The sequence below is a fragment of the Toxotes jaculatrix genome, chromosome 10 (genome assembly GCF_017976425.1).
Source record: "Toxotes jaculatrix isolate fToxJac2 chromosome 10, fToxJac2.pri, whole genome shotgun sequence".
Classification (NCBI taxonomy): domain Eukaryota; kingdom Metazoa; phylum Chordata; class Actinopteri; family Toxotidae; genus Toxotes; species Toxotes jaculatrix.
Window position 1 is genome coordinate 22,082,911 of NC_054403.1, and position 21,155 is coordinate 22,104,065.

Sequence of the window (21,155 nt, forward strand, 5' to 3'; positions counted from 1 at the left end):
AAGATTTGTTAGCAATACATTATCTTTTAGAAGAGACTGGTTTTATCCGTGAGCCTACATGCCTGATTGTTTTTGTGTTGAACAGTGGGTACACTGGCGAGCAGAGAGGAAGAAAAACGTGTGAGCGCCCACTCTGACCATATTTCTGGGTACGTTAACATCAAGAACCACGGCTCTTCTGCAAGCAACTCTTTCTGTAAGCAAACAAACTTAAGTTAATACTGCGACATGTATTGGTAAGTTATGTGTGCGACTGCTTCATTTTGAATCACACCAAAGACTTCTGCTGCATTTTAACACGCAATCCCTGAATTAATGTCTGGTTAATAGAAAATGATTCATAAATAAGCTAAAATTAAGGTTTAAAAATGCATTTGTGGCTTCGTTAAAAACAAACAAACAAACGAAACAAAAAACACAAACAAGCTCAAGAGCACATCTCAAGTTTTCCTGGAGTTTGTCCAGATATGTGGTGAATGGAAAGTGAATGCTACTTCTCCATGTTTATTTTTGGCTCTCTGGCCAGCAAGTAGACCTGTCCCAGATCTGAGACGTGTGAATGCTTCATAATGTATCAGCAGACCAGAAACCATTCAGTGCTTTAAAAACCAACAGTTTTTTATTTTATTTTAACATAAATGCTGAACTCAGTCTATGTGCATATTTAATTTTTCCTTGCTTCATCAAACCATGTTGGTGCAGCTGAGACCAGCTTCTGGTTGGTCTAGACCAGAGGTGTCCAAACTGTTCCACAAAGGGCCGTGTGGCTGCAGGTTTTTGTTCCAACCAAGCAGCAGCACACCAGACTTGACTCATTTAATCAACTGATCTCAGTCTTCAGACAGTTGATTGGTCAAACTGTGTGCTCTTCATTGGTTGGAACAAAAACCTGCAGCCACACGGCCCTTTGTGGAACAGTTTGGACACCTCTGGTCTAGAATCTTGGCTGGATTAGCCTGTCAGGGAGAACTGGGTCAAAAAATAGCTACTGGGCCCCACCTGACCGTCCGCTCACCACTCTCTGTGTTCTCTGTTGCCTCCAAGTTTCCATTAAAACCAAAGCAACCACTGCACTTACGCTGAAATAAAACTTAATGCTTGAAACTGATAAAAAATAAAAGTTAATTGGCTCAATGCCACATGTGAACGCATGGCCACAGAGTTAACTAATAATACAGGACCTGCTTGATTTATATTATACTTTTATGGTACAAATGCCTGTAACAAATTAGCAATTAGTCAAATGACCAAATCCAAGTGACATGTGGTGAACCAAAATCTTCTGGGGCACCTTGGGGGTCTGAGATCGGCTTGGTAATTCATCCAGGTCTAAGAAAGCCTGTAACTGTCACATAGTAATAGTTATAGATTTGTGAAATTTTATAATACACTGTACATTAGAACCACGTATCTCTACATTTAGAGCCACACAAACCTTGAAAGATCATAAAACAGACTGTGTACATATTTATTGCATAAAAACATTATAAATAAATATCATTAAATAGTTTTGTTTTTGTACCAGGTCAGTCATACCAGCCTACTAAGCTGCATGCGTCTGTGCCCCCTTTTTCTTTTCTTTGTTTTTTTTTTTTTACTACGGAGTGAGTCCTCCCAGTAACACAGGATCTGTGTGCAGCTCTCATGCCTGCTGTGGTCTCTGGCTCCGGGAGGATGGACGGTGTGTCGTTGGGGTGAGTTGGCTCAGCGGTGGGGATTAATTTCTAAATCTGTGATTCGTGCTACTTGTACATCTGTTGGATAACATTCTGGGCCACATGATCTCCCGACCATAAATCCAGCACGGACAGTTAAAAGAGCACTTTCCCAGCACACGAACTCAAGCTAGCCTTGCCGACTAGTTAGCTTCGGTAAGTTAGCTAGCATCGTTGGCTGCTCAAAACCAAACTCCAGCCGAACATTTGGGAACTGCCATCAAGTCGTTGCTTTTAGACAGTGAACTGAGTGTATACTGCCTACCAAAAGTGGTTAAAACCACGATATGACCAGTGATTCATGGTAGTCAGCGGCAGCTATCAGCAGCTTATGTTAGTTAATTGATTAGCGATGCTACGAGCTAGCCAACCTGACAACTTGACGCACAGCAAACTCAAAACAAACACCATTTTCTACCAAAGTCCTTTCGATTTTTGGACACAAAGAGGCAAACCGTCTGCGGCCCGTCTAGTATTATTTAGTTTACCGACTCCTGTTATTGTGTCCTTACATTCCCATGGTTTGTAAGTGCTGCATCATTATTTGTTCAAACTGTTAGTGCACAAAAGATGGGTCATCGTGAGTCCAGATAACACACAGTGGAGACCGTCCGGCATTTTCAGAACTAACACTTTGGAACATTAATACACGTAAATGTCCCGTTAGATCAGTTTTGGATGATTGTCGTGTTTTCTGTTGTCCTCCTGCCACCTGCTCTCAGCTCAGTGCAGAGCACCTGTGGTTAAAAGTTTAATTTAAAACTTAATCTACATGTGGTTCAAAGTTTTCTTCGGGGATGGGATTCCTCAGCAGATTTTCTTCTGTGTGGTCAGACTGCTTTGGGAAACATTGGCTAACAGGAAATATTGTTGTTTTACCTCCTTTATTGTGTATTTGTCTGAGGAGTGCTTAAAAGATAAAGCTGGTGATAAGGTTTTTTGGAATTGCAATAATTTTTTGTATAAGATAATGTGGGTCACACGTTATCTGGCCCGCTGTGACTGTGTAAATATAAAAGAAGGACTAAATTTTACAGTGATATTAATCAACTGTATTTAATGTGCATTGGTCATGTCTGATTTGCTTACTAAGGTCCACTGTATTGGATTGTCTGTTTTTTTGTCTATGTTCTCAATCACACTGTTGAAATAATCATGCAAATCCAATATTGCCATAAATCAGCCTTGCCAACTGCTTTGCAACTTTTCCCAAAACACAGTTTCCCTCTGTTTCTGTTTGTCCAACCAGTGCATCACGAAAAAAAAGTTTTCATAGTCTTTCCTGATAGTAAACTGAATGTTGTATTGCTATTGGCTGGACAAAACAAGGCATGTGAAAACAACACTTTGGGCTGTGGGAATTTGTGATGGGCATTTTCTGATATTTTATGACCTAAAAAGTTAATGAAGAAAACAATCTGATTGATTGATAATTACACCTCTTCCTTTAAAATCAAGTGAGGCAGATGGGAGACCTTCAGTGTAATATTTAGCTTAGAAAAATCCACACTGGATTGAAATGTCTTCAAAGGATGTATAAAATGACCATTGTGAAGTACATAGTCTGCAGACCCCACAGCAGCATCTGAGTTCCTTGACAACCAAAGCATATTACCATGAAGACCCGAGGATTATTAAAGGAGGATGGGTCAGTGATGTCATACAGGTGTTCAAAAATAGCTAACACTTGCAGACAGTGAAACAAGACAAGAGCCGGCCCCTCATACCCAGTGTGCATTTACTAAACAGTCTTTTCAGTGGTATGTGGCACTACTGATTGACAACTGTGACAAAATTAGTATATTCCTAGAACTCATCTTACCCTTGATTGTCCCTTGTCCCATCCTCTTTTTTTATAACCCTAGAGATGAACCATGAAGTAGTCTAACTGTTTGGTCCCCATCTATTTCCAATGATCTAGACACTGCCTCTCATGTCTTACCAGTCTGGTGGCCACACCGGCCTCACCACGTCCAAACTGCACCACGGACTCAGAGGAGGACACGGTGAATGGTGGGATGCACACCTTCAACCAGACGCACATGAGGAAAGCTTTCCAGCTGATGAACGACCTGAGGAGGTGTGTTGCTGACGGTGGTGTTTGTCCCTATGGAATAAATTAAGCCAGTATACAAATGGTGACTAAACTGTGGCCAGCCATTTTCGACATGCATGTGAAGAGGCTGTAGTCTGCTTTGTAAGTCAGCAATAATGTATCAACACAAGACTCAACCCTGGCTCACCTCGTTTGTCTGAAAATGTCTGTGCAGCAGTGAATTACTTCTGCCTGAAGAGGAACTCTTTCATTTTTAAACAGAAAAGTCCACCTCATGAAAATCTCCAAAAACAGCTGGTGGCTTCCTACCCTGAGTTTCTAGTTACTGCCTCCAGTTTGATAGAAGTCTTTCAGTTATCTGGAACATCTCAGTCACAAGTATCTTTTTAGTCTCTGTCCTTCTGAAGTGAAAAGTAAGTGCTTCTTCTTGACCATTTTATGCCAACACAAGTCTTCCACAGGCAGAAATCCATTTGAGTGGAGATCAAAAAGATCCCAGTTTGTCTGCTGGCAGGAGCCTGGACAGACCACAATGCAATGCTGTCAGAAAAGAGTCTGCTTTTTTCTTGACTGAAAAAAAATTCTCCTTTCTTGGTTTTGTTGTGCTACTGCTCTCTCTTAAAATGCTTAAAAACAACACATGCAATGTACTGAAGCTCATATGTTGCTGGTTGGTTGCAGAGATTGGTAAAGATAATGTGGTGGTAGATGCTGCAGATAGATTTAGACTGAAAACCTGACTCACAATGACGCTGGTGCAGATAAAACTACAGTTAGGTAGATCTGAAATGATTACTAGTCAGCTGTAAACTATTTTGATAATTGATTAATATTTAACACAACAATATTACAAACAAATAAATGCGGATAACAAACATGAACTTTTTCTCTCTCTGTCACTTCATCCTTCAGTAAAAAGATGCTGTGTGATGTCCAGCTGATTGCAGGAAGTGTCGAAGTGCCAGCTCACAGGGTGGTCCTGGCGTCCTGTAGCCCCTACTTCTGTGCCATGTTCACGGGTAGACCAACACCTCTGTTTCCTTGGCATCACACCTGGTGTCTGTGTGTTTGTGTGCTGTCCTGTGCTTAACTGTGCGTGTTTCTCTGTGTGCAGGTGATATGAGTGAGAGCAAGGCCCATCAGGTGGAGATCAGAGAGGTGGACGGTCAGACCCTGAGAAAACTGGTCGATTACATCTACACCGCCGAGATTGAGGTCACAGAGGACAACGTCCAGGTGAGAGAGTGTGTGTGTGTTATAGAGTTTATGAAGAGGAAGGGAATGCAAGCGGGTACAAAACTGTTTTCCTGTTTTTACTGGATGTCTTTTTTTTCCCTTCTGTTATAGTGGCTTTCACTTTGTTTTTAACACCGGGTTTGCTTTGAAAACCCTGTGTCAGCAGCAGTAAGAGGAATTTGCAGGATATTAGCAGCCTCTTTTCACCTTGTATCCCACAGGAGGTTTTATGTGTTAATATCCATATAACCCTTTCAGCTCTCCCTCTTCTCTGTTCTCCCTGTTGAAGTGTTCAGTTTTGAAGAAGTAAACATGTTGCTGCTGCCTGGGGACCCTCATTTCAAAAACACTAGCTCTGTTCAGTTTGTCACACTTTCTCACTGTTTTACAGTAAGTATCCGGTTACTTAAAGGATAATGAAATCAAAGTAGCGCTGTTTCTCTCAGCAAAAGGATCTGGGCTCACAGCATTAGTCACACAGTGAGAAAAACGTCCTTGTTGTTGAGCAGGAAACATCTCACTGCTGTTGTCTTGACCTTTTTCTGTGTGCAGACATTTGAGTACAAGTCAGAAGAATAACATAAGTTGGAAACAGCACAGTACTGTACAGAATTCCTAAGGGAAGCTATTTCAGAGAAGATTCTTGATAAGTTCTGTGTGCAGCTTTTAACTGACTTTTGCTGCACTATTAACTCAAAATACACACATTTAGAAAATTTTCTCAAATGTCTAGTAACTTTCGATGTATAATGGAGCGTTAGATTAAATAATACAACAAAAACAATACAAAAAAGAACCTGTCCTGACTGCTTTAATTCTTTGGTTTTTCAGTTGTTTCTGAATGGCCAATATGAACATGCCTGACAAGCAGATGTTTACTACAAAGGATGTAAGAGCTGGTAACGGTTGTGAGCTCTGCTTTGTTGTGAAAGCACAGGACTGAGGCCTTGTTTAGCTCAGTGGCATTAACTCTTGGTAACTGCATGACTCTGCTGCGGGGTTGAATAAATGCACCAGGATCAAGCTGCAGGCAGGATACTTCCTCTGATTATTAGCACAGGAAGTGTGCATGGAGGGAGGCAGGAAATCCTCCCACTGTTAGCAGCATGCCTGCCTGATTGGCTCACTTGTAAACGTGTGACGTGTGTGTTTTGACAAAGGGTTAATATTCAGTAATATATTATTTTTACTTTTTATTTTCTCAAACTGGGTGTTTTCACTGGAGAACATACACTCACTGAGCGCTTTATTAGGAGCACCTGCACACCTGCTTAGTCATGCTGTTAGCCAGTCAGCCAATCACGTGTCAGCAGGGCAGTGTATAAAATCATGCAGATACAGGTCAGGAGCTTCAGTTAATGTTCGCATCAGAATGGGCAAGAAATTTGATCTCAGTGTTGGTGCTAGGCGAACTGGTTGGGGTATTTCTGAAAATGCTGATCTCCTGGGATTTTCACACTTGGCTGTCTCTAGAGTTTATTCACAAGGGTGTTAAAAAAAAAAAAAAAACATCCAGCGAGCAGCAGCTCTGTGAATGGAAACGCCTTGTTGATGAGTGAGGTCAGAAGAGAATGGCCAGACTGGTTGGAGCTGACAGAAATGCTGCAGTAACTCAGATAACCAGTGTTTACAACTGTGGTGAGCAGAAACACATCTCACAACACGTCGAACCTTTAAGTCTATGGATGACAACAGCAGAAGACAACTTTGTGTTCCACTTCTGTCTGCCAAGAGCGGACTTCTGAGGCTGCAGTGGGCACAAGCTGAAGTTGGAGACTGGAAAAACATATCCTGGTCTGAGGAATCTGGATTTTTGTTGCAGGCACGCAGATGTTAGGGTCAGAATTTGGCATCAACCGCATGGATCCATGGTCACAATCTGCCTTGTGTTAACAGTCCAGGCTGCTGGTGGTGTCGTTAGGGTGTGGGGATGTTTTCTTCACACTACTTCCAGCATGATAATGCACCATGTCACAAAGCAAAAGTCGTCTCAAACTGGTTTCGTGAACATGACAATGAGTTCAGTGGCCTTCACTGGGTTCCTCTGTCACCAGATCTGAATCCAGTAGAACACCTTTGGGATGTGGCAAAACAGAAATGATGTGATTGAGTTATGTCAACATGGCCCAGAACCTCAAGGGAATGTTTACAACATCTTGTAGAATCCATGCCACGAAGATTTGACTATGTTTTCAGAGCAAAGCGAGGCCCCACCCAGAATTAGTATAGTTTTCCCAGTTAAGTTCTCAGTGAGTGTGTGCGTTGCTTGTGCTTCCCCTTTGTGTGTGTGTGTGTGTGTGTGTGTGTGTGTGTGTGTGTGTGTGTGTGTGTGTGTGTGTGTGTGTGTGTGTGTGTGTGTGTCACAGCTGCTATAAGCATAGCTCTGGTGGATCTGACTCTCCCTTTTAGAAAACACGAGTGAGTGTGTAGACAGAGAGGTGTAGAGGCAGACAGACACGGTCTCTCTGACCTAGTTAAGCTGATGTGTAGGGATGTATCAAAGGGTATCTTTGTCTGTCAGCATCACAGTTTCTGCAGCGCACTGCCTGTCTGCTTTACTGACTGATGAGCTAACAGAATGACTGCAGCCCTGAGCAATGGAGACAGAATAAATATGAAAATCTCTCTGACAAATACCTGTATGGATGCATGTTGATGTAACGTGTTGAAATGAAAATAAATAGAATAAAAATAAAAATATGACAAAATATGTTATAATAGTTGTTCATGGAGAGGGTGAACGGCTAACGGACTAAATCTTTGGCTGTGGGTGGTAATGCATTGTGCTCTATGTTTTATTTTTAAAACCCTTTTGGCATGTTTGAATATGTGAAAAGACCCTAAATACGTATTTCCAAGTCAGGTCTTTCCACCACGTTCTTCTGTTCAGAATATCCAGCTGGAGCTTTAAATACACTTTTTGTTTGTTGTCTTTGCAGGTTCTGCTGCCAGCAGCGAGTCTCCTCCAGCTGATGGATGTTCGTCAGGTCTGTTGCGAGTTCCTGCAGTCTCAGCTTCACCCCACCAACTGTCTGGGCATCAGAGCCTTCGCTGACCTGCACACATGCACACAGCTTCTCAACCAGGCCCACGCATACGCTGGTAAGCTTCTCGCTGTTCACACCACAAGCCCTGAGTCATCTTTGCCACTGTGTGTGCATGTGTTGTGTGGTGTGGTAGGTGGTGGTACTTTTTATGTAACCACACGTTTCAAGAGCCATGAAAAATGCAGACATCTTTGGAAAACTGCTGCATGTCCAGCGAGTTTGAAAATGCCATGTGAAAGTGTTAAAGTATCTTCAGTATTTTCAGTAAAAACATGTCAACATTTGAGCTTTGACCATTGTTGGACATTGGAATTCAATGTCTTGGATCTTACTAGATAAAATATTTTGTTTGCATTGTGTGTAACCCTGCATGTTTGTGTCTCTCAGAGCAGCATTTCACAGAGGTGGTGCAGGGCGAGGAGTTTCTAGGCCTTACTCTGCAGCAAGTGTGCAGCCTCATCTCCAGTGACAAACTCACAGTCTCCACGGAGGAGAAGGTCAGACAGCACAATGCAGACACACACACACATTTGAACTCTTAAATCAAAGTTTGTCTGTTTCCTTGAGTGTGAAAAAATATATATATGAGAATTTCGCTCATGAGGGATTTTCCAGGAACACAACATAACAAAAATAATATCTAATGACTATTAAGAAAATGAAGGTATAGTGGGAGCTAGGGTTGTCTTCCAAGACCAGCCCTTCAAAGTATTTTGTGTGTGGACTTGTCTTAAAATGACCAAACCACGACGACTAGCTTGGATGGAAATAGAGACGGGATGACATCTCTGTGTGACGGTAGCCAGTCAACAGGAGGAGCCTGAGGGAGCATCTGTGTGTCGTCCTGCTGTCAGAGTCAAGGTGACTGCTGGTTCAGTCACAGAGACGCAGGGGGAGCCAGACACTGTCACACTATCCATGAAGTGTCAAACCGGATTCATCAGGAGTCACAGTCGGTTCCCACTGAATTATCTGCTGCAGTTTGTCTTTAGGAGGATCAATACAAAAGCTGATGATAAGATCCTGGACACAGACATCTACATCTTTTGGCATTTATTTTAAAAACAGTGGAATTGGTCAGTCTCTGTCCTTGTTCAGTGTTTTTTTTGTGTGTATGTGTGTGTGTTGGTTCAGTTCTGTGGCACATTTTCAGGATGTGAGAAAACTTCCTGTTGTTCCATCTCTGGAGCTTTCACACATTCAGAGGTAGTTAACTCCTCTGCTAAGCTCGCAGTCACACCAGATAAATGGAAATGAATCCAGTTTATTGCCTTAGTTATTTTTATTGCATTACATACATGTGGCAATTCTTTACACATACAACAACAAACAAGCAAACAGTCTCCTAAGCTGATGTCCTCCTTGGAGCAACTACAAGCAATACATGCTGATATTTCACTGCAAAAAGAACGGGTAGCTCCTACTCAGATGCTCTTAATTACAGTTCGTATAGTGTTATGTGAAGTCAGCTACATAGTTTGTTGTGTGGTCGACAGAAACTCAGCAGAAGCTGTATCTGTATTTTGTGCAACACAGACACACACACAGAATTACATTATGACACTTTTTTATTACCGTGTCAGCGTTGCATTGTATTACATTGTACATGTGTGGTTATTTTTGTGTGTAAATCTGGATTAGAAGTAGCTTTTGCTGTATGTTGGTAGAAAGTTTGGGAGTCATTGATTAATGGCCGTTTTATCATCGTCAGTGTCTCTTTGTGCACTACAAAAGCAGTGCTCAGTCCCTCGTTCTCTCCAGTGGGGCTGCTCCACAGGCCAACAGGAGGTGATCAACTGTGAATGTGTGTGTAAATCAATGAATTTGAAGGAGTAGATTATTGACAGGGTGTGGGGCCTCCACCTAAACTTGTTTTGGACAGAAAAAGGTGTAAAACAAAGGTCTGCCACCTTCAGTGGGCTGATGTCCTGCTGGGAGTGAAGTACAAGCAATCTGTATTGGTATTTCACTATGAAAGAACACAGTATCTGAATGATGCGTTTCACACAGTGTGAAAGTCACTGTATTTCTAGGCCAAAGAAAAGGACTCGGAATTAGAAATATGAATAAATTTTAAAAGTTCGCTCCCTCTCAGAGTCTTGGTCTCTTCATTTTTACTTTACCCCGTTGCGTTCTTTCCCTCACTGCCCTCTGACCCTGCTCTCCATCTCTCTCCCAGGTGTTTGAGGCTATGATAGCTTGGATCAAGCACGATAAGCCTGCTCGCCTGGAGTACATGCCCAAACTGATGGAGCATGTCAGACTTCCACTGCTGTCCAGGGATTACCTGGTACAGGTAAAAGAAATTCTCTCTGCCATGTTAGTCAACCTTCCTCCCCTTTGACTTCACATTATCCACTGTAATATTGTATTATTATCAAATTTCTCACATAATAAATGTAGCTAGTCTTAGTAATAAGTCAGAATAAGCCCCCTGAATGCTGTGAAGCCTATGAGTCACACCAGATGCAGATATGGTTCATCCTCTTCACCAGTGTGAGTGTAAAATTAAGTGTAGCTCTAAATTAATCTGTGTGAGTTTGGTAGCTGTTAATGTCAAACTTGTTCTTGCATATTCAATAGTCAATGTTATACGTTATAGTGTTTGGTAAATAAAGGTGAAATTTGGCTGATATGTGTCCCTGTTTCAGATTGTGGAGAAAGAGGCTTTGATAAAGAACAACAACACCTGTAAAGATTTTCTTATAGAAGCAATGAAGTATCACCTGCTGCCGGCCGACCAGCGGCACCTCATCAAGACAGACAGGACCCGCCCAAGAACACCCATCAGCATCCCCAAGGTAAACAAACACACACACATATACCTCACAGGCAAACATGCTTAAATTATTCTACTGTCTAACCTTGACACTTGGGTGTGTGTGTGCATGGGACAGGTGATGATTGTAGTCGGCGGTCAGGCCCCTAAGGCGATCCGCAGTGTGGAGTGTTACGACTTCCAGGAAGATCGTTGGTACCAAGTCGCTGACCTTCCTTCAAGACGCTGCCGGGCAGGTCAGTTTGTGTGTGTTGTGCATGAATAGAATCAACACATCAACTGACACAGTCTCAGTAAAAAATGAACTTTTGAGCTTCAAAATTTTATTGAAGTAATTTAATATAATGACACTGTCTTTTAAAAATATTGCTGTTTTCAAGTAAAGTAGTCCCTGTTGCACCTGCAGTAACATAACTTTGACAAATATTAAAGCAGATGAACTGAACCCTATGATTATTTACCTGAATCGTTCAAGATTCAAGACTCCGGGATGCTGTAGTGAAATGAACTGAAACTATCAACTGTGTGAAAAGTAAAAAATAAATCCTGAGTCTGTTGTTAATGAGCTAACACCTCCAAAACCATTAGTAAGGGTATAATTATCCAAAAAAAAGAAATGCTCCATGACTTTCCTCCAAAGTTTTTTTGATAATTGATTTCATTATCTCTACCTTCCCAGGTGTTGTTACCATGGCAGGCCGCGTGTATGCGGTCGGGGGGTTTAACAGTTCACTGCGGGAGAGGACAGTGGACATGTACGACGGAATGAGAGACCAGTGGAGTGCGGTGGCGAGCATGCAGGAGAGGCGCAGTACACTGGGAGCTGCTGTGTTGGGGGATTTATTGTACGCTGTTGGGGGCTTTAATGGAAGTATAGGTATGCACTTATACATACATCATAGATTGGCACAAATGCTGTGGTTAAAATAGTCATTAGTAATTAGTTAATGCTTTATTTTTGTCCACTTTTGATAAACAGCTGCTGTGCACATCTGGAAAAAAATGGGGGAAAATGTTCTTGATTCATAGATAAAGGTTCGGGTGTGGTCTATCTGCTGGAAAACAGTTGACTAAAAATGTACAAATTGAAATTGTCTGGAAAAAATGGAGGTGAACAATGAGTGAGCAGGAAAGATGGTGCAGATAAAGAGAAGGATTGGTCGACAGAGCAAAGTGCTGACTTGGTTTCCTCGTCCAGTTCTTTGAGACGGTTTTCTCCGTCTGACTTAGCGTCTTTATCTGACTGTTTCCTCTCTCACTCGTTACCACCTGAGGCTGAACAGATGTAAGTGCTTGCAGTAGCTCTACTACAGTGTTAACAATAAACACAAGAGACGCGGGAGCCATTTTCCTCTCATCTCTTAACACATCTACCGGCTGAGTGTAAAAATGTGAACACCCACAGACTGATCAACACAGGCGTAGTATTTTTCTAACATGTTAATGTGATTCACTAATATGCTCTCCTTTCCCTTCTTCTCTCTTTTGTCTCTCTCTCTCTCTTTCAGGTTTGTCGACAGTAGAAGCCTTCAACTATAAAACCAATGAGTGGATTTATGTGGCCTCCATGAACACCAGACGCAGCAGTGTGGGTGTAGGGGTGGTCGATGGTAAGAATGAAGTGTGTTTGACCTGCATGCCATTTCAATGAAGATAAAAAAATTCAAATGTCCTTGATTTCTAATGACCATGTGTGTGTCTGCAGGTAAGTTGTATGCAGTAGGAGGCTATGACGGAGCATCCCGTCAGTGTCTCAGCACAGTGGAAGAATACGACCCTGTCACTGATCAGTGGTGCTACGTAGCTGACATGAGCACGCGGCGCAGTGGAGCAGGTACACACACACGCAGTATATAATACAGTACATAATGTACACACTGGGAGTAGCAGTAGCAGAAGTAGCAGCTCCACAGAAGCAATGCACAGGTTTACAGAGCTCTGTAGTAAGTGATGCAGCATTGTGCTTTTTTCAACAGTTTTCTCTGAAGCAGCAGCACCACCTGGTGGACTTTGTCTGCAATTGGACAAACAAGAATCTGACCCACAACTATGACTATTGAGTAAAGATCTGTAACAATAAACAGTGCTTTAATTTTATTTCAGCACTGTAGTGGACTTTATTAAAGAGTCTGTTCACGAGTTGTGTTCTTCATGTTGAAAATCCATTTGGACGTCACTGGATCAGTTCAAAGAAACAGCAGTTCCTCACTGAGCAGTGATCCCAAGAGTAAAATAACTCTGCTCACCACGGCAACATAAAGAAAACTTGTGTGTTTTTTTTTTTTTTTCCAGGTGTGGGTGTGTTGAGTGGTCAGCTGTATGCAGCAGGAGGACACGATGGACCTCTAGTGCGGAAGAGTGTTGAGGTTTACGACCCACAAACCAACACCTGGAGGTTGGTCTGTGACATGAACATGTGCAGACGAAATGCAGGTCAGATAACACCCACAGACACACACACACCATCAAATCCATGAAGGGTTTTGCTCATACTTAGTGCTCGTGTCAGTGTTAGAAATTACTAAATGAGCGGTTTAAGAGGCGTCAGATGATGTAAGATCACTGGTGACAGCCACTCCTGTTGATCTTCCTCATCCTCGAAGGATCAAGCAGATGTTAAATGTTTTACTCTGTCTCTCCTCAAGGTGTCTGTGCCATTAACGGTCTGCTGTATGTGATTGGAGGAGACGACGGGTCCTGTAACCTCTCCTCCGTAGAGTTTTACAACCCGGCCACAGACAAGTGGAGCCTCATTCCCACCAACATGAGCAACGGACGAAGCTACGCCGGTATGTCTCAACTGATCATACCACAGGCGACGTAATATGACGACCGTCTTCACATTTTTACCTCACTGTGTAGCGGCGTTCTCTCTGCCTCACTGACTGTCATGTTCTCACTCCTTCAGGAGTTGCGGTTATTGACAAGCCATTATGACCACAGGCATCCCACAGCATCAGCTCTGCGCCAGCAGCCGGTTTCACATTCAAACAGGGAAGTAACTTCTGTGAAAAACTCTGTCCAAACGGACGGGACGCTCTCAGTCCTCAGCTGACTCAATCATGGATGGTTCTTGACAGGGGGAGGGGGGAGGGTTTGGTGCTAACCCACAGCCCGATTGTTGTTTGTATCTCCAAGCCATTTCCCTTACAGCCCTGTGAGATCCTGACTTTTAAGGACAATGTTGCACTGGGTAAAAAAGCAATATCCACGGGAGAGCAGGCTCATAAGAACTGTGTGTTAGTGAGAGGGTTTTCAAATGCCAAGCACATAACAAGCAGCTGTATCAGCTGAAATAAGACTGACTCGGGCGTTGGAAAGACTTTTTTTGTCAGGAAGGAACTGACAAGGAGCATCATCCAGAAATCCTGGAAACCTGGGCACGCCATTTTCAGGAGCCATTTTTTATTTAAATTATGAGACTTGCCTCAGTTCTTAGAATATAAATCAGCTTATGGCAACTATTTGCTCACCTCGATTGTTGAGAAATGCACCAAGTTGACTTATTCCTGCGCCGACCGTTGGCAGCTTTGCAGAGAGCTGCCATGCTTTTAGGAAGGCCACAGTTGCCAGAGAGAATTTGTTCTCAGCCTAAAGACCTGAATGTTGGAAAACATCTTATATGCAAAATCAGTATTGTATTTAATATTTTTGAGATTGTTTTCACTTCTGTGGCTTCAGACCCAGGCCAGGACTTGATTCTTTGTCGACACACTACTGATGCACTGAAAACTTGCACTGACTGATACAGACCAGCGGGGCTGGGGGGCTTCCGGTCTCTCTGACCAACCAACTGGATCACTGACCTGCTGTCAGACTGTCTCCATTAATGATCACTCTCAAGAGAGCATTTAAACTCACTCACACTTAAAAGGCCAATTATTTTATCAGAAGTTATGAAAAAAAAAAAACTGTGCCAGTTATAATGATCAGAATCAGAGAAATGCTGGAGATGTTTTTATCACCTGGTAACAAACTGAAATGATTAATTATTTCTGTTCATTGTCTGAGGGAGTGTGTCGAAATGCACTACAGAAATTCAGCTGTAAAATTATAATGTACAAGATTTAAGATTTTCTATTTATTGTTCTGGTTTGATTGTTTAACAAAACATTTACTGATATCAAAGTGAGGTTCTCATTTTATTTTCTCATCCTAATAATGTTACACTTTTTGTGATACCCACGTTCATTCAGATGACCGGGGGTGTATTTTAGACTGACTGGTGCCATAGCTGTGATTCTATGAAGGAAGGAGATTTATTGAAGCTGTTTGACGAAAGGTTTTCTCAGCCAGCTTTTCACTTCTGTCTGCAATCCTCCAGAAATCACGGAGAAACTGGAAACGACCCACTGTCATTTCAAAACCCTTCGACAAAGACGTATATAAATTATTTAAAAGAAATGTACTGTTGTTTTGGTTTGTTTAGTCAATTAACAGGTCGCGTGTGCTACATTAGTTTCATCCATGTTACAAATCATACGTTTAGACTGATGAATGCGTTTTCATGTCGTCTTGTTAGTGTTGGTTTCATGTCATATAATTTTAGTAGAGAACTCCCAGTAACTTTTAACTTGTTCATGATACTGTACGTGATCCATCAATGAATATTGATCTCCATGCGTGGATTTGGAGCTCATATTGCTGCCTCAACAGACAGGACAATAGGGACAAGATCTGGAGTGCCCAGGTTGGGATCACACAATTAAAGTAAGAGCTTTTTAATAAGGTATCGTTTGGACCTCCTCACTGAAAAGCTCTGTGTGTTCCAAGTTGCCAGAGCAACAGATCGTGCTTTTATTTTTTGACAGTTAAAGGATGTTCAGAATTTAACGGAGGCCAGTGACAGAATAAATTATAAATATATGCAGTTAGGTGTACTTTAGCTAAAACAAGCAAACAAAAAAACATCAGTATTCTTGATGTTCGAAGTCCATTCTTGTCCTTGGCAGCAGCAGCTCACCTCAGGGTCCTTTCTGGAAGCTTTTCTGGAGCTTTTGACCAAATCACACAACTTTCATTAGCAGATCTAGTTTCCTCAGTTAACATGGAGCTGTTGACGCTCTAATCCACGTTGACCTGGATTGAGGACCTGGTCAAAAGCTCTGCAGCAGCTACTAAATGGACTTGGAGGTGAGGCTGTTTTGTGGAGTGGAATGTTCCTTGAGCTTTTCACATGAATGATGTTCTGCAGATGTGAAGTGCAGATGTTATATTTCTAAGATCAGTGGATGTTGTGAACTAAATGGTTGATGTGTGAGATCATGTGGTTTGTGGAGGTTGGACTCGTGTAGGTTGAGCTGTTGTTACAGATGGTTTAAACATTTAGACTTGAAATAAGTTTAACTAAGAACACAAATAGGAAGCAGGTTTACTTTGCAAAAAAACAAAGACAAAAACTGACGTGTGCTTCTGTCTGAAATTGTAACGTTATGCATTTAGCACTTTATGATGTTTTGTATAAAATGAACTTCGTATTCCTGTCAGACGTTTGACGGACAAAAATACGTGAACAGGGTATTTCCTTCAGCGGCACAGCTGAGACTCATTTTTATTTTTGTCTCAGCTGGACTTCATTTTTCCTGTGTTCATTTTGAGCAGATACACAACAAGCTTCTTGTACAAACGGAAGCAGGAGGCTGGTTGTACAGGTCCATGGATTTTCCATCAAGTCTGGAGTCAGCTCTGAGTGAGCATCTGCCTGTACTGCCACCTTCTGGGACCTCTGATTCTCTTCAGTGAAACACCTCAGACTTTGGTTTGATGGAAAATGGCATCTAAGTAGTTTCATTACACAAAATATCTGCTGTTAAGTAGAACTATTCCTTAATAGTCAAGTAAATTATAGCACAAAATAAAAAAAAACATGGTGATATATTTTCAAGACAGACTTCAGTGTCCTCTCATTATATCCCATAATATTAGATTGTTGATTTTTTTTAAAAATTATTTTTATTGAAATTACCTCCCATTGATCATCAGGACTTGTGTAGTAATTCAAGACATCGGAGTATCTGACATCAGTGGTGATTTTTATTTTATACAAAAGAAACAACTAAATCTTTACTTGTTCATTAAGATGTTAAAATGACACCTGGAAATATCTCACCTCAGCAACTCTTAGTATCTGAGGAAGTTAGCAGTACAGAAGATGTATAATCATAAACAGTGTTTATCGTATAAGTTTTCTTGTCATCAGCTCTTACAAATGTCATGTCTGCTTTTCAGTAAATTACACATTTTTTGTTGTTGTTTCAGGGTTTTAAATAAGTTGCTAGAAGGGGTGGTTAACCGGTCCAATTTCCTGACTCGATTCAATTATCAATCGGTTATTGAGTTTCCATTTGACAACAGTAACCCAAAATACACCATAAATGTATTGCACCATTAAAAAAAACAGCTGCTGAATTACTGAACATCTCTTTTTTTTGAGAAACACCTCAAAGCACCTTCAGTATTGTGTAATATAGCTGTAACTTCCAAATTATTTTTTTAACTCGTTTTAGAGCTAATTTTGTCGTTACTTCATGGAGAGTACGTTGATTCAGTGGAATGAAGCTTCAGGCGGCTGTCTTTAGCCCACGCAGCCTCTTCTGGGTGGAAGCGCGACATGTGAGCCCTCATCAGCTTGATCCGTTAGGGTAGCGGCGGAGCTGGAGCCTATCCCAGCTGACTACAGGCGAGAGGTGGGGTACACTCTGGAGTGATTGCTAGTCAATCGCAGGGCCGCTTTTAGCCAAGATGGAGCTGGATGGATTGGTTGGTTGCTGGTTAATGATTTTTCTTCATCAATTTCTTCATTCAATTTCACAATTTCGTCCATAGACTGTATAAAACATGAACGTTGCACCCGTGACATCACCCATTGGTTTCGGGAAGTCCCAAATGCCCAAACCATACCCATGGCATATATGTTCTGTTCATTGTGTTTATGTACAATTTATCAAATAAAGTTTAAAAAAATTACCCAAACCATGAGCATTTGCGCTGCGTCATCTTGGATTTTAGTGGCAGTGTACTTTCCATATTTGGTGGAGAGGCATTTTCTCTACAGGTCACCTGGCCGAGAACCCGCTCACTTAGCTCGGAGCAACCGAGCTAGCCTAAGTTAAAAGTAAAAAAAAAGTAAAAATTATTTTTGACCTCAAAATGTCAAAAAACGTCATAGTATAGTAAGGCGTCAAAATCGGACAAAAAAAGTCAAAATTTTTTTTGACCTCAAAATGTCATAAAAAATGTCATAGTGTAGTAAGGCATCAAAATCGGACAAAAAAAAGTCAAAAAATTTTTGACCTCGAAATGTGATAAAAAACGTCATTAGTAAGGCGTCAAAATCGGACAAAAAAAGTCAAAAAAATTTTTGACCTCAAAATGTGATAAAAAAACGTCATAGTATAGTAAGGCGTCAAAATCGGACAAAAAAAGTCAAAAAAAATTTTGACCACAAAATGTCATAAAAAACGTCATAGTATAGTAAGGCGTCAAAATCGGACAAAAAAAGTCAAAAATTTTTTTGACCTCCAAAAGTCATAAAAAACGTCATAATATAGTAATGCGTCAAAATCGGACAAAAAAAGTCAAGAAAAAATTTTGTCCTCCAAAAGTCATAAAAAACGTCATAGTATAGTAAAGCGTCAAAATCGGACAAAAAAAGTCAAAATTTTTTTTGACCTCAAAATGTCATAAAAAACGTCATAGTATAGTAAGGCGTCAAAATCCGACAAAAAAGTCAAAATTTTTTCGACCTCAAAATGTCATAAAATACGTCATAGTATAGTAAGGCGTCAAAATCGGACAAAAAAAGTCAAAAATTTTTTTGACCTCCAAAAGTCATGAAAAACGTCATAGTATAGTAAGGCGTCAAAATCCGACAAAAAAAGTCAAAAAAAATTTTGACCTCCAAAAGTCATAAAAAACGTCATAGTATAGTAAGGCGTTTTTTTCGGCCAAAAAAAGTCAACATTTTTTTCGACCTCAAAATCTCATAAAAAACGTCATAGTATAGTACGGCGTCAAAATCCGACAAAAAAAGTCAAAATTTTTTTCGACCTCCAAAAGTCATAAAAAACGTCATAGTATAGTAAGGCGTTTTTTTCGGCCAAAAAAAGTCAAAATTTTTTTCGACCTCCAAAAGTCATAAAAAACGTCATAGTATAGTAAGGCGTTTTTTTCGGCCAAAAAAAGTCAAAATTTTTTTCGACCTCCAAAAGTCATAAAAAACGTCATAGTATAGTAAGGCGTTTTTTTCGGGCAAAAAAAGTCAAAATTTTTTTCGACCTCCAAATGTCATAAAAAACGTCATAGTATAGTAAGGCGTCAAAATCGGACAAAAAAAGTCAAAAATTTTTTTGACCTCCAAAAGTCATAAAAAACGTCATAATATAGTAATGCGTCAAAATCGGACAAAAAAAGTCAAGAAAAAATTTTGTCCTCCAAAAGTCATAAAAAACGTCATAGTATAGTAAAGCGTCAAAATCGGACAAAAAAAGTCAAAATTTTTTTTGACCTCAAAATGTCATAAAAAACGTCATAGTATAGTAAGGCGTCAAAATCCGACAAAAAAGTCAAAATTTTTTCGACCTCAAAATGTCATAAAATACGTCATAGTATAGTAAGGCGTCAAAATCGGACAAAAAAAGTCAAAAATTCTTTTGACCTCCAAAAGTCATGAAAAACGTCATAGTATAGTAAGGCGTCAAAATCCGACAAAAAAAGTCAAAAAAAATTTTGACCTCCAAAAGTCATAAAAAACGTCATAGTATAGTAAGGCGTTTTTTTCGGCCAAAAAAAGTCAACATTTTTTTCGACCTCAAAATCTCATAAAAAACGTCATAGTATAGTACGGCGTCAAAATCCGACAAAAAAAGTCAACATTTTTTTCGACCTCCAAAAGTCATAAAAAACGTCATAGTATAGTAAGGCGTTTTTTTCGGCCAAAAAAAGTCAAAATTTTTTTCGACCTCCAAAAGTCATAAAAAACGTCATAGTATAGTAAGCCGTTTTTTTCGGCCAAAAAAAGTCAAAATTTTTTTCGACCTCCAAAAGTCATAAAAAACGTCATAGTATAGTAAGGCGTTTTTTTCGGGCAAAAAAAGTCAAAATTTTTTTCGACCTCCAAAAGTCATAAAAAACGTCATAGTATAGTAAGGCGTTTTTTTCGGCCAAAAAAAGTCAAAATTTTTTTCGACCTCCAAAAGTCATAAAAAACGTCATAGTATAGTAAGGCGTTTTTTTCGGCCAAAAAAAGTCAGAATTTTTTTCGACCTCCAAAACTCATAAAAAACGTCATAGTATAGTAAGGCGTCAAAATCCGACAAAAAAAGTCAAAAATTTTTTCGACCTCCAAAAGTCATAAAAAACGTCATAGTATAGTAAGGCGTTTTTTTCGGCCAAAAAAAGTCAAAAATTTTTTCGACCTCCAAAAGTCATAAAAAACGTCATAGTATAGTAAGGCGTTTTTTTCGGCCAAAAAAAGTCAAAATTTTTTTCGACCTCAAAATGTCATAAAAAACGTCATAGTATAGTAAGGCGTTTTTTTCAGCCAAAAAAAGTCAACATTTTTTTCGACCTCCAAAAGTCATAAAAAACGTCATAGTATAGTAAGGCGTTTTTTTCGGCCAAAAAAAGTCAAAAATTTTTTCGACCTCAAAATGATAAAAAAAACGTCATAGTATAGTAAGGCGTTTTTTTCGGCCAAAAAAAGTCAAAAATTTTTTCGACCTCAAAATGTCATAAAAAACGTCATAGTATAGTAAGGCGTTTTTTTTTCGGCCAAAAAAAGTCAAAATTTTTTTCGACCTCCAAAAGTCATAAAAAAACGTCATAGTATAGTAAGGCGTCAAAATCCGACAAAAAAAGTCAAAAATTTTTTCGACCTCCAAAAGTCATAAAAAACGTCATAGTATAGTAAGGCGTTTTTTTTCGGCCAAATAAAGTCAAAATTTTTTTCGACCTCCAAAACTCATAAAAAACGTCATAGTATAGTAAGGCGTTTTTTTTGGCCAAAAAAAGTCAACATTTTTTTCGACCTCAAAAAGTCATAAAAAACGTCATAGTATAGTAAGGCGTTTTTTTCGGCCAAAAAAAGTCAACATTTTTTTCGACCTCAAAATGTCATAAAAAACGTCATAGTATAGTAAGGCGTTTTTTTCGGCCAAAAAAAGTCAACATTTTTTTCGACCTCCAAAAGTCATAAAAAACGTCATAGTATAGTAAGGCGTCAAAATCCGACAAAAAAAGTTAAAATTTTTTTCGACCTCAAAATGATAAAAAAAACGTCATAGTATAGTAAGGCGTTTTTTTCGGCCAAAAAAAGTCAAAAT

The 21,155-nt window shown here is 40.1% G+C and overlaps 1 protein-coding gene across 8 annotated transcripts; it reads left to right on the forward strand.

The window, feature by feature from the left end:
* Window positions 1-1,636: 1,636 nt before the first annotated feature.
* klhl3 (kelch-like family member 3) lies at window positions 1,637-17,796 on the forward strand. Of its 8 annotated transcripts, none has more exons than XM_041048502.1 (15): window positions 1,637-1,694; window positions 3,661-3,795; window positions 4,684-4,790; window positions 4,886-5,007; window positions 7,947-8,109; window positions 8,442-8,551; window positions 10,234-10,350; window positions 10,706-10,855; window positions 10,952-11,069; window positions 11,513-11,710; window positions 12,342-12,443; window positions 12,539-12,667; window positions 13,126-13,266; window positions 13,479-13,622; window positions 13,742-17,796. In XM_041048502.1, exons 1-15 carry the CDS (start codon window positions 1,645-1,647, stop codon window positions 13,768-13,770), a joined length of 1,815 nt encoding a protein of 604 aa, XP_040904436.1. In that variant the 5' UTR covers window positions 1,637-1,644; the 3' UTR covers window positions 13,771-17,796. The 8 variants fall into 8 exon arrangements, with proteins under 8 accessions (XP_040904436.1, XP_040904442.1, XP_040904435.1 ...); XM_041048508.1 differs by having other exon boundaries at window positions 4,709-4,790; XM_041048501.1 differs by having other exon boundaries at window positions 1,642-1,694; window positions 3,637-3,795.
* Window positions 17,797-21,155: the final 3,359 nt, after the last annotated feature.